At 45.9% G+C, this 13,899-nt stretch overlaps 1 protein-coding gene across 2 annotated transcripts in view; it reads right to left on the bottom strand.

The window, feature by feature from the left end:
- Positions 1-411: 411 nt before the first annotated feature.
- Positions 412-13,899, bottom strand: part of GRM4 (glutamate metabotropic receptor 4) — a 1,444,124-nt gene continuing 1,430,636 nt past the window's right edge. For both annotated transcript variants that reach the window (XM_069633515.1, XM_069633516.1), the window contains one exon: positions 412-1,237. In XM_069633515.1, the coding sequence (XP_069489616.1) occupies positions 1,188-1,237 (50 nt within the window). In that variant the 3' untranslated portion in view covers positions 412-1,187. The remainder of the gene's footprint in view (positions 1,238-13,899) is intronic.

Here is a 13,899-nt window from a genome sequence, read left to right as displayed (position 1 = left end):
AGATACATTTTCACTGCATTATTGGAACAGGGCAAAGTTTGCCCTAGTGCTAATACGGAATGGTATTAGCACTAGGGCAAACTTTGCCCTGGTGAAAAAACACATCAAAAATGTATCTTTCTTGCACTAGGGCAATTTTTGCCCAGGTGCTTAAACCATGCCAATATGCAGTTTTCATGGTGCAATAGTTTTCAAATATTTCCTCTTGTTTTTAAAAATAGGGCAATCTTTGCCCTTGTGGTAATACCGTGCAACTTTGCCCTTGCACCGGTGCAAAGTTTCTGTAATCTGGTCCCAGGCAGGGTGGGAGGAGGCGGAAAAGAGGAGAACTGCAAACCTGGTCAGGAAAAAATAATGAAGCACAATGGTCCAGGAATCTACCTCGGGTTTGCGAAAAGGAGGAGGCCGCTGTACAAAACCAAGCTTTTTCTCTTTTATTAGAAATATTCTTGTATAAAAATGAGACATTTTCTTTTTCATGCTTTTACACATCGGCATTGGTAAGTCATAAACAATCAGGCACTGGACTTTATTTTTCCTCACTTTTGATTGGTCGGTACATAAAGCAAATGTGATATTTTTCAACCCATAATTTGTCACATACACGGATCCACCAACAATGGAATCGGCACGGGCACACAGTCGGAATTTTTTTTTGTCTTGCGTTTTTTCTGTTTTTGCGACACGGCATGGAGGTAATGGAGGAGGAAGGAAGTGGAAAGTGGAGTGAATGGAACAAAAGCAAACGGGGCAGATGGAGCAAAAAAATCATTGTAAAGGGAAAAGTCAGGAGAAAAACTGAAGAATCGGGTGAGAAAAAAAGTACTTTTTCCACAATCCACAAACGTTCCCACAATTTTTTTTGACAAAATTAAACGAAGCAGACGAAAGATGTCCTGCCCCGGAAAGACTTCTCGTCCGTCACGCAAAACCGTCGCGCAACCTTGCCCCGCCTCCCTGGCATCCAGCGATAGTTGCCTTTGCTTTACGTGTCCCTTGTCTGGGTTTGCCGTTAAGCCGGGATCCTCCCCGGGAGCACCGCAGTAGCCCTTGGCTGTGGAAGCCGGCATCCCGGCGATGCCGCAGGAGAAACGTGCACTCCTTCTGCCGCCGCGCGGCGCTGACGGCCTCCCCCCACCCCCTCTGCTGGGGGAGAGTTCATGGGGATGGTCACAAGGTTGCAATGTCTAGATGGCGTGGTTGCTGTAGCTGACATAGGTTTGTTTGGTCGCCAGAGCTGTGGGAAACAAGAACATGAAGAAAGCATTACACAAGGGTGCTGTGTTGAGTTTAACATCTACTGCTCTCTTTACTCCCACAGAGGTGCCGTTTCCCAAATCATTAATCAGGAGTACGAATTTATATAGTCTATGGGCCTCATTACACGGATGGCGGTAAGGATTTACCGCTACCGGTAAAGTACCGGTAAATCCTTACCGCCTTACTACGAGGTCCCTTTGCGGGTTGGGGGATTTAACGCCTGCTTTTTGCAGGCGTTAAAAACCAACCCGCAAAGGGACCCAGGGAGCTAATTACAGTATCGCAATTTGCGGTACCGCAATTAGCGCCTTCCCCATTCCCATTATGCCCTATGGGGCAAAAATGGGAATGGGGAAGGGAACTGGTGGAAGGGGGAATTACCGCCCCACCAACCTTGGAATGGGGCGGTAATTCCCCTTTCCGCCAAGGCGCTGCCGGTATTTTACCAGCATGAACCATGGCGCTAATAGTGCCATAGTTCTCCGCCATCTGTGTAATGAGGCCCTATGACTTTTAAACAAGTGGCAGCAAATGACCTTTGATCGCAAGTGCATCATAGTAGCTATCGTCAAAGGAAGTGCAATGTGACAAATTACATAACAGCAAGTGACTTTAGGAAACATGGGAAAAATGCTAAACATAGATTTGTAAAACTAGGTTAATAATTTAAAAACATCATAAAACAGATATCCACAAACACATCATGAAACAAATCCACGTACTAGATCTCGACCGCCTAAAAAAAAATTCTCTCTTAAGAAGTGAATTCTATTCACGCATAATCTCATTAAATGGATAATACACTTGTCCCTGAATCTTCCTAAAGGAAAACACTTTATACGTCCTTAAACAGCCGATTCTCTGCAGTTGGCTATTTAAGTTCACCAATTTAGACCCTGAACTTGTCATCTGATTTCGCCTCATAAAGGGTCTGCACTAATATATCAGAGGATTCTTATCAAAGTATGGAGTTTGTGAACTTTAAAGTGGTCGACTCAAATCTTGGCTTAACTCATGAAAAAAATGGTTCAGATTTGTTCAAATTAGTTAAGCCTCCAATAGCCGACTTGTGAGCTGACTCGAACTGGGTCGAAAACTGCCTGAGTCGATTCAAACTTAACTACTAAAGAATTATCTCGTATACAGGAAGTAAACCCGGTAGCATTACATCATACAGTGGAATTTCTAGCTTGAGACTATTCAACACGTTTGGAGTAAATAGGACCATTTGGTCCAAAGTTTGTCAAATTGGCTCGATCAATTACTTCCCATGCACAGTCATGTTTTACAGAATTCAGTGATGCCATGGAGAAATCTACATCAATTAAAGCCTATTTTGAAGTTTTTGGAGGTAAAAATCTCTCTTGTATATTTGAGCAGCTCAGATCAGGTTTTGATTCCCTCAAATAATATTGAGGTACAGCTCCAAATGTATGAATTATTGGAGCAGATTTTAACCTCCATCGTTTCAATTGTTTTCATTAAATCTATGCCAGCTCAACCACTTCATCAAGACGCAGTGCCTATACACTTCATCATGTGTAAACTCATCGCTGATCGCTTTGTTACGGACAAGAAGTCTGCTGTACAATGCTGCAAAGACATTGTGTCCTCTTTGGTAAGTATCTAGTGGTTGAGGATCTGGTCCTTAATGGATATGCAAAGTATGCCTTAACCCTCATAGACCGTAGAGAAATGTCCTATATATTTGGGAATTCATTTTCAGTTTTTCTCTTTTGAATAACTTGGCAATTAGAGACAGGCCCTGAAACATTCATGTTTACACCAACCTAACTTGATCTACTAATGTCAATTCGGAATTTGGTTTGAGAAAGTATATTCCAGGCAAAAGTCCCTATCCATACATTTATTTACTTCTTTTGATTGCATCATATATCTTTGTTGTTACTATGGGATGCTGTCAATGTCTTCACAGTCCTGTAAATAATTGCTCAAACAGGCCTTTGACTAACAGGGGCTGGTTTAGTCTGGTGGATGAGTAAAGTCTATGGCCCTCATTACGAGTTGGGCGGTATCCCGGTGATAAACCACCCAAATGAATTACCTTTACCACCACTTGGTCCGGTGGAATTTCTGCCAGATTACAAGCGGTAGTGGTGGTGTAATTCCCCATTTAATTTGGGGCTTTTTTGGTAATTACGCTATTCTGCTGATTTTTCGGCAATGAGTTGGAGGATTTACCTCCAGGAATTTTCTGGAGGCAAATCCTCCACTCCAGGCCCAAACTTGTAATTTCGTGTGGTGGTAAAGTTGGCGGTAATTGAGTTAACCCCAACTTTACCACTTACTGCCAAACTCGTAATGAGGCCGAATCTGTTTTTTTGGCTGCTAATCCATACCCCGTGTCACCTTTTCATTCTCCACTCTTTTTTCTTGATCCAATCCCCCATTCTTCTTCCTGAATCAACGCAACCGAAAATTCCCTCTATGACTCTTCATTAGTCTTTTAAATACAATGATTGTTGTGGTCAAGTCAACCACCAATTCCCTTCTATTGCTTGTAAGATCCCCCAGTGACAATGAAACATATTAATATACTCCCCAATTCTACATACAGCTTTTGAGAATGTCTGTATTCATTGGTCGGCTTTCTTTTCTTACCTTTCCATCTATCTTCTCTTTGAACATTTTGATGTTTTTTCATGATCTTTTTCCTACTACTGTTTTACCGCTTCATACTGCGATCAGTTTAGGAAACCAGTTGAAAAGTCTATGCATATAGCTGGAATTGAACAATTTTGGTCTATGTTAACGACATATGTTAAAAATAACTAAAATATTGTGCATAAAGATTCTACCACTGATGGGACTGCAGGAAGTCCTGCAGCCAGAGGCCATTTCTAAGATTGTTTTGCATGCGTGGCTTGGCCTAGATGACAGGGAGAGACCTCAAAGCCACCGAATCTGTCCGCCCCAAGCTTCTCTTTAGTAAGGCTTGAATTGGTTTATGTGCATGGTGAGTTGATGACAGTATGAACATTTATGAATATATTGTTTCCTTAAAAGCTACAAAGTTTGCTTGAAGGCCACTGTTCACGCCTAGGAATAAGGCTGGTGTCCTTGGTGTGTTTACGAGAGCTTGGAATTGATAGTAATGGATACTTATGATACTGTATCATCTGTCAGAGATTCTCTTATGAGGTTTGGTTTAGGAAAGGTCATTATAAGGACAGATGTGTCTTCATGTCACACACTGGCAGGTCACTTCTCTACCCAACGCTTCCTTAAATCCTCAGCCCTTTAAGGAACAAGATTATCTATATGAGAGATGCCAGAATTAGGACTCAGTGGTACCTCATAGAGTGGCGGCCGGTCCTTAACAGGCGATGCGGATGGTTCCCTCTCATTATGGAAAGACTACCACTGCTGGCCAGTACTGAACTGAACTGATATTTTATTTATATCGCGCTCATACGCAATTGTTTCAGAGCGCGACAAGGCAAGGGAGGGGAACAGGCGAGAACAAAAACAACGATCTTACTAGGCCCAGTGACATTGAGAACGCGCAAGTGCATGGGAAAGGGAAAAGGGGGAAAGTGCATGGAAGGGGGGAGAAGTGAAAAGTGCGGAACAGAGGAGAAAGCAGATAAATAATAATACATTAAATGAATAAATAAATAAAGGCGATGAACGGTGGTAGCGCAGCCAGCAAGTGGCAAGTGCTGGGTTTAGCCAACAGGGTATATCTGATAAGTGCATAAGAAAAGCGGGTGCGCGTCCGTGTAGGTGCAGATACAGACCCATGAGTCCACCTAACAGAGAACACTCTGCTTGACAGGTTCCACCCGTTATCTGCATGGACAGATTCCCTAAAGGCCCTTATGTGAGCCGGGGCCCAAAGGAGGCCTGAGGTGTTCCTATTTGGCACTATCATGCCTCCTACAGTTTCCATGCCCTTGGATCTCAGTGAGGGAAGCTGTTAAGTGCTTCACAGCTTTTTTGTTTTCCACGCAAAATAAAAAGTATGGTGCCAGAAACGCAGACGAGCGACTGGGCAGAAATACAGGTACTTTTAAAAAAATAAAATTCTGTGTACCTGTGGAATTACGGGCATGTGTCTCTGTGTGTGTATATGTGTGTGGTCGAACTGGCCGCTGAGAGTGAGACTGGGGCAGAACTCTGTCTGTGAGAGCCAGAGGTGGAATAACCTGGGCATAGAGAGTGAGTATAGGGCAGACCTAAGCATTGAGTGTGGCAGTGCAATACACTTGGCACTGAGACCTGTCTGTGCCCACATATTGGCCCAGGGAGACCAACACTGAGGCAGAGCATGGCCACAGAGAGGGAAATTGCAGCATTAAATGGCCACTGGCGGTGATGCGGGCAGCACTGGGCACTTGTAGCGAAAATGGGGCAAACCTGTGCAAGCGAGAGCCATATGAGCAAGACGTTGGGCACAGTGAGTGAAATCATGGCAGGACTTGAGCTGAGTGCGACATGGGACCAGAGCAGGACACTGCTAGCCATTAGGGGCAGAAACCTGGGCTCTGAGAGACCAAGGCGGAATGTGGGAACTGACAGCAATTTTGGGGCAAAACTTAGAGCAAAACGAATTATAAACATGTTTATATCAGTAACAATTCTGGCAAGCATTATTGAGACAACATATCATGATTTTCTTTAGGCACCAGCAGCATGAAAACGTGTTTTAGAGTGGCAATACTGGCCTCTACTGTTATGGCATGCCTCTTTTTATTGAAAACGAGAAGAATAGAAATATGTTTTACAGAGGCAAAGATAGCATATATTATTGCGACAAGGTCAAGATTTTCTTTGGGCACAACCAGAGTAAAGTAGCGTCAAGACAGACATAGATCGTTCAAGCAGGTCTCAACAATTTATTTGAACACCACCAGGAAGCAAAGGAACAGAATTGGCATATATTTGTGAGACTTTCTTCAGGTTCGTTCGTGACGAAAATGTATTTCAGAATGGCAATCCTGGCATATATAGTTCAGGTGGACATTCTGATTTTCTCAGAAGAAGGCCAGAATGGAAGATTGTTGCAAAATATTTCTGCAAACAGTTGGTGACATGGCTTATTTGGTCTGATTTCTTGTGCCCTCCTAGCCTTTCTTTTGGTAAATGACAGAGCCAATGGGCCTCATTATGACCCAGGCGCTAAGTGTTTAACGGCGCCGTAAAAGGCTGCGGCGACGTTAAACACCTAGCGCCTAATTACGAGGTCCCTTTGCGGGACCCGACCTGACCTTAACGGCTGGTTTTACCAGCCATTAAAGTAGAGACCCTCAAAGGGACCTTGGTGCTAATTATGGTACCGCAATTTGCGCTACCGTAATTAGCGCCTTCCCCATTCCCACTGAGCCCTATGCGGCAAAAATGGGAATGGGGAAGGGCCATGGCGGCATGGGGAATTACTGCCCCACCAACCTCAGAATGGGGTGGTAATTCCCCATTCCGCCATGGCGGACTCCGGCATGGACCATGGTGCTAATAGCGCCATGGTTTAGCGCCGGAGTCCTAATGAGGCCCAATTTGGAGGAAAAAAAACATTCATACCACACCAGCAAAACATTCACCAGGCGGCATTAAACTTTTTTGGAACAATTCCATATGCCATCAGGAATAGGCAAGAGGACTCTCCTTAAGGAATAGCTTTGTCTGCATCCCACTATGGCCCTATTGTGAGTGAGGCAATAAGTAGAAACAGATGATGCAAACCCTAATAAGTTCCTTGAGGGGTGTTTTTCATGTTGTGAAGGGAGGTGCAGTGCAGGTGAACAACTTTCTGTGTGAGCCAACAAAATGGGGTGAAATGTTGGAATCTCTAATGCCCATCTTCCATGTGGAATGGCCAGAAGACTGAGAATGAAACCGTTTGTGCAGAGGCGTTGCTGGGGGGGAGGGGGGGTGGGAGGGTGGGGGGGCTATAGCCCCGGGTCTTTTGGTTGTAGCCCAGGATAGAAGCTCAGGGGTTATAATCAAAAGAGCTAGCTAGCCCCCAGTCCCAACAGTCTCAAAATGAGCGTAGCCCCAGATCTTTTCAAGATCTAGCAACACCGCCACGCTTGTGCATTTAAAAGAACTGCACAGTAGCAGCATGACCAACTACTGCACACTGTCCATGCCAATCCTCAAAATGAGAGTGGAAATATATTTGTTAAAAATCTTTAAAATAGTGCTTGCAGATATTCAGAAATACTGCAGGCGCTATTTCAGCAAATCTCCATTGTTTACTGGAAGCTGGAAGATCTCCTTCAATAGGGCAGGTTTCAAGTGGCAAACTGCAATTACTGCAAACAATGATAGCTTTTGAATTTCTGCCAAAGTCCTCATGAGGGCCGAAGTCCCTCGACGCAAGGGGAGAAGTAATTCCTGATTATTGTGCCTGGGTTCCCATTTACCCTTTTTCATATGAGTGCTGTTTGAGTAAATACGAGCCTGATGGGACCCCCACCGCGCCACAGAATTGCATGCCATGCCTTGACGCTGGAATGGTGATAGCTAGGCTCGCAGAGAGACTTGCAGAAAGAAACACTTCATATCGAGCAAGGAACTTGTCTCTGTGGCAGGGTTCTGCAGCCAACGGCTTTCCAGATGTGTTGGACTACGACTACCATGATCCTTTACCATTGACTACGTTCAATAGGGCTGATGGAGTCTGTAGTCCAAGACATGTGGAGGGTCTAGAAGCACAGCAAGCCATGGAGGAGAAAGACAGACTTCAAAACGAAAAGTAATCACTCAAGAAGGCAAAATGGCAAGCCCATGAACCGGGGCTCTAGGAACCAGAACTGGAAGTTACATGTGAGGATTTTCTGGCTCCAAAGATTGAGGTTCTGAACAGAGACCCATCCAGAGTTGAGGTTTACAGAGGAATGACCAGACACTTTTGACTGGAGTGGCCCAAGTGGGACACTGACTTATGCAGGGGTGGCATGAAGTACGAGTGCACTGTGCGGTACCGGAAGTAGGGTTCGGACACAAGGGTGGCATGTTTTTGGGTATAGACTTTTATTGATCAAAAAAGGTTGGGAAAAAGGTCTCTCTATCCTTAAATATAAGAAGGGTTTCCCAGACTCGAAAGAACAAGTGAAAATAGTACGGAAGTCCAAAAGTAAAAGTCTGTCCCAGTCACGTCTCCAAAACCTATTTCTGCCCCTCACTCTATAAACTAACAAAATGGTGCCAGGGTGATCTCACACGAAGCAAATATTGTTCCTGGAGCCAACATAAATATTGGTGGCTAGTCAGGCGTTCAAAAGGGATCAAGAATAATGTTCAAGAAATAATGTTCCAATAGGGGCTTGCTCCTTTCGCAGACTGTCTTTCTTGGTCTGGCCGGGTCCCAAACCCTGTTATATTTGATCACTTTAGGCTCTTGCCTTTCTATGGGTGTGGGTCCCAGACTTGCAGTAATGTCCCTTGATCATCTGTTTCACTTCTCTGCCAAACGTGCCACCTTTTTCTCTACAGTTCCCAGTGTCCCAGAACCTTTTATCGTGCACTTCCATTTGGCTTTCTAGCTCATACCATACATCCAGACACCCTTGAGCCACATGCTTACCTGACCATCTGGTCCAGGTCTTCCAACTGGCATTGCTCCGGTGTAAGGCTCCAGTGCTATTCGGCTGATTTCCTCATTCAGCAGTGTCCCAAACAATCACTTCTTCTTGCTCTTGGTTCTGCCGGCATTGTTTCTCTTGGTGGTGGCTCTGCCAAAAACACGGTGCCTCTCGGGCTGTAGTCCCCCTGGTGTGCAGCTCCCAAGATCTTGCCACGCTTTGAGGGGTTCCCCGGCAGCAAGACGGGTAGACCTTCCACTGTCGTCTTGCTTCAATTCTGCTCTGAACACGGTGCCCCGCAGTTTGCCTGGTTGGTGTCTCTGCGGCTCTGCTCTCCAGCTGACAGCTTTATTTCTCCAGTCACAGCTACTTTTCTTCCTGTCCTCTAAGCTGTAGTAAATTAAAACTCCCGTGCTGGAAAAGGGAGGCCTTCTGGACCAATCAGATTCACTGTAGAACTAGCCTGCTCACTTTGGTTTAATGGAGTGATCTTCATCCTTGCAGCCCTCTTTCTCGTCTCAGTACATTGTTTTAGAAATAAGTCAATACTGGTTTGGTCTTTACTCTGCATGAATGAGTTAGTTGGATTGTTTCCACAATAACCCATATCTATTGCATCAGGGCAGGCGGAAGGGGAATTTAACTCTGGTAAAGGAGTGAAAAGAACTTTCAGCAGGGTTATACCGCGTCTCCTGAAGATGCTCGTCTCCAGTCCCACAAGAGGCTTATCTTCCCAGGTGATCATCCCACTCTACAGCCTTGCCGAGGAATAGTGTGCTGTGGACGCACCACCCTTGCCCCCTCTGAAAGGTCCCCCCCTCCAGAGGAGAAGAAATGACATCCACAGATTCGTCACAGCACACACACATTATGATCAAAGTTTAGCACAATGCAGCGGCCAATTGGATTCCAGGGATAGCACGTGCCACTGCAGGCTTCTCCCTGGACACGCCACTCGAGGTTTAACTTCAGTCTGCTGCAATAGCCAGGTTATTGTCAAGGTTAATAACAGCTGCCCTGATGGACTTTCGGTCCCCCGCCTTGCAAGCATCTGAGACTGGATCCCTGTATTGTGATGCTTGCCTTCATACAGCAAGTCAGCAATCGTTGGCCTTGTCTTCTGTCTGGATTCCAGTCAGCCTGTCATGTCCTCCATTCAAGTCTTCATGGCACTGATTTGTTCTTTGCTGCAAAGTCTTAACTGTGTAGACATGGCTTTGCTCACTATTATCAGCCTCAATGAACCTTTTTTTTAAATCTCCAACTTCACTGTGCAAGTATGTTCAACTCACAGCCTTTTGAGTTGAGCCACTCGCTAGAACACTCAATTTGGAAAGTCTTGTACCAGAGGGATACTGAGCCCCACGGAAGTGAGTGTGGCCCGAGAAAAGTCACTTACTAATTGGTCCTCTTGTCTCCCCTGTCAGCCCAACTCAGTACCTCATCTCCAAGACTCATGAAACATTCATGGGATAGTGGGATAGCATAGTGAGTTGAATGCTCACTCCTGATATCTGTGTGCAGCCTGCTGGCAGGTTCGAATCCCGGAAAGTTCAACTCATCCTTTCATCCTTCAGAGGACGATCAATTGAGTACCATTCTGTGGGACAATTATGTCATCTGTTATTTCTGAAACCCATAAGTGTGTAGCGCTCTATAAGAAATAGATATTCTACTATTATTCGTCGTTCACGTTCTCGTTCACGTTTTGTCAGACCCGTAAAAATGTAGCCCTCCGTTGCTACCCTTCAGCCAGGTGGTCTTGGCCTGCTCGTCTAACAGGTGTGCCTGCTAATCAACTCCAGGCTACTATGGGGAGGTGAAAGTGTCTGTCCCATGCATTCATCACTTCTTATGCGACTAACTGTGTGTTGGGCCGGCCAGTGTGCAAGACGTTTCCTGCGTGCGATCGAGAGTCTCCACTGCTGTTCTAAAAGTATCCGTAATATTACCCCCACACACATGGTCGCCATGCATCTAGTCACCAGGAAAAGGCTGTGGCGAAATTATGTATGGTGACAATTAGTAAGGGGAGCAGGGCTGTCCTCTGCTCCCCTTGGGGGAAGAAAAAAATAAAAACAATTGGAAACGGGGGTACCGGGGGTGTCCCCCGCAGGTTCACAGTGATAATGTGGCTGCAAACCACTGCCTTTTGCTCCGACTTTTTTGCCACACAGCCTTTTGCAGGGACATTATCAACTGGAACAGTTCTAAAGCAGTGCATTGCCACATAACTCAGGTCCAAATGGAGAGTAGGGGAGGAGTAGCAAGGGAAGTGATAAGTAGGAGCATTTAAAGAGGGAGCGATTGCACATGAGCCGACACCTTCCACAGAGGTGGGTGAAGATTGCAGGAGGATAACGAGGAGGGTACGGACCACATCATTAAGTGGGGTACAGGAGTGAAAAGGGAGCCTGATGAGGTGGCTGCAGCCGCAATCAAGCCAGCCGCGGGCAAGGGGAAACACAAGAGGGGAAGGTTCAGGTTCTATGCATGGCTAAAGTTACGTCTGGCACCTGTAGAGGTGGGAGTAATAAATCCATGGGGTGTCAGGGCACTGTCAAGGGGAAACCAAGGTTACATGCCCTGGAGGATGAGGTAAGTGTCCAGGGAGTAAACTAAAGGGGAGAGGGTGGGATATGAAAGGAACTGGAGGCCGCCAGGTAGACTACCTCTGCTTTTGTTGACTTGAGCATCAGAGAGTGAGCCGTCATCCAGTGTTGCTTATCCGTCAGGCAATCAGCGATGTCGATAGAGAATACCACGGTTATGACCGGCAAAGGAGACGACATGACAACCAAATGAGATGAGAACTTGGACTATTTATTTTTATATTTATTTGTTTTAATTATTGGTAACGCGCCTAATCGCCCAAAGGCCTCAAGGCGCACAAAAAAACACAGACCAGACTAGGGACGAGATGTAGAAGATGGAAATGAGAAATCTGATGACATACATGTTATGAATTCCAACTCATAGGTGGGCTTCAGGGGTAGTACCAATGCTCCAGGAGATGAGACAGGAGCTATCGGATAAGTCTGGGGCAGATCAGGGTGCAAGAAACTCTGGAGTGGGGCTGAGAGGTCAACAGTTTCAAATGCTGAGAAGAGATCCAGAAGGATGTGGATGCAGGAAGGCTGGGGAGTGGTTCCCCATTCTGTATAATTCTTACAGGCCCTGCCTGCTTAGCCTGACTACCCAATGGCAACCAGTGATGCTTCGAGGTCCTAGTTTCACTTCAGATTAAGGACACGTGGTGGATTCTCAAATATCCAATGAACACTCCACATGCACAGTTCATAATTGGCCCCTGATCACTACAGGTGCATTCTGGTCCTGATGACGTGGTGCTCCATTTTGAGATGTTCACCAGAGTGTGTTTATCTGGTGGACGGCATGGTGTCCTACTGTAAAAAGAATAGCCAGTGTGGTAGTGGCTTATGGATGGCACGGTCCCCTGATATACCCAATGACCAGCATGTTTGAGGGTAGAATTGTGGTCTTCCAAAGATAATGCCCCAAAGTAAATAGTTGACTGTTTGCTTCTGACATTTGGGGGAAATGACGCCTTGATATTACCATTGTTGTTGTTGTTGGGGTAGTATGGCCTATGAATATTAGGGAGTGTGGGTGTGTCCGTTGGATAATATAGTGTCATCCAGCAGACAATGGGCAGTGTGGTTTGTGTTTCTTGGGTGGCATGATGTCCTTATAAGGACTATCGGTTGGTCAATGTGTGGTTTGGGGTAGGTTGCACACTCCACACTCCATGATGACTGGTTTTCTCTTTCAGGTGAGGGCAGGACTGGTCTTCCCTTCAGGATAAAGCCATGCAGTGCTGTGCGCCTTAGAGGAATAGCCATCACCCCATGAGGATCAAGTAGGGTACTGTACCTCTGTGGAGAGCTTGCCATGGCGGGCCATGCATCTATAACCTTGGTGCCCTGCATAGCCGAGCACAGTTAAGGCCTCACACACTGTGGTCATCAATGCAGATCAAGACCATGCTATTAGGCCATACCACTGCCATTTCCCGGAACTTATATTGATTAAAGGCCTAAGTCCAAATGGAATTGCCAATGGTTCTAATGGCTTGAACTCCGGTACTGCCAATAGGGCTACACAGACACTGCATTAGTATAGAGCAAGGGTATGCAACATTTTAGTCTCAGGACTTTTTGCACTACAACTCCCATCCGCCTTAACCATCATAGTCTATGGTGAGTAATATTGGGTGTTCTATTCCAAAACATCTGGAGAGCCACGGGTTTCAGACCCCCTGGTTAAGAGAAAGATGTCCAAGACATACAGGATCTCTGCAGAGACCTGGGTCAAGCAGCACACAGCACTACCCTACACCGAAGGTCCAGCCATACACAGCAGCATTAAGCCACAGTTGTCAGCCCTACTTTTTGGGAATTCCTTCCCCTTCCTGTCCCGCCTGCCTACCGTCCTGCTCCTGCCTATGCCTGATTTGTCTCTATAGCAACACTGTGGTGTAAAGGAGCAAACAGGGGCATGCAAACACCTTTCATCCTAGTTCTATGTACTTGCACATTACGCACAGTGACGCGCTGCCTTCCCTAGTGGATCCTCACTGCCACATCACTAGAGGCCTTGGGTAAGCAGGTTTCCTGCCTGAACATCAGAAATAACTCATACTTTGGCATTTCCAAACAGCCACAGCCCCCACAAACAGTTTAATTAGGTGTCCAGGGACTCTGACTGTACTTACAATAAACAAGAGGCAGACAGAGTATTTTTATCCTAATAACACTGGCTGGGATCCCGCCCTCCGCCATCTTTCTCTCTGCAGTCACAAAATGGCACGTCATACGCCATTGCCCTGCAGGCAGGCAGAGACTCCTTGTACATTATGGAGCACACCTACTACCCCTCCGCTGGATAATTTGATTCTGATCTTGCTGACAAATCTTCCTGAAGTTGTGGGAAAATATTAGGACCCTGCAGAGCCATAGTTCTCCTGGATTCACACTCCAAAAGATGCATTCTGGGAGCGACAGACTACATCGTCGACTTCCACCATCGCAAGGCTACTGAGAGTGTCCATTGCTCAGCGGCCATCTTTCAG

This window comes from Ambystoma mexicanum, chromosome 13 (genome assembly GCF_040938575.1).
Source record: "Ambystoma mexicanum isolate Mex_15411 chromosome 13, UKY_AmexF1_1, whole genome shotgun sequence".
Taxonomy (NCBI): Eukaryota; Metazoa; Chordata; class Amphibia; order Caudata; family Ambystomatidae; genus Ambystoma; species Ambystoma mexicanum.
Note: the sequence above shows the minus strand (reverse complement) of the source record. Positions and strands in the feature narration are given on the sequence as shown.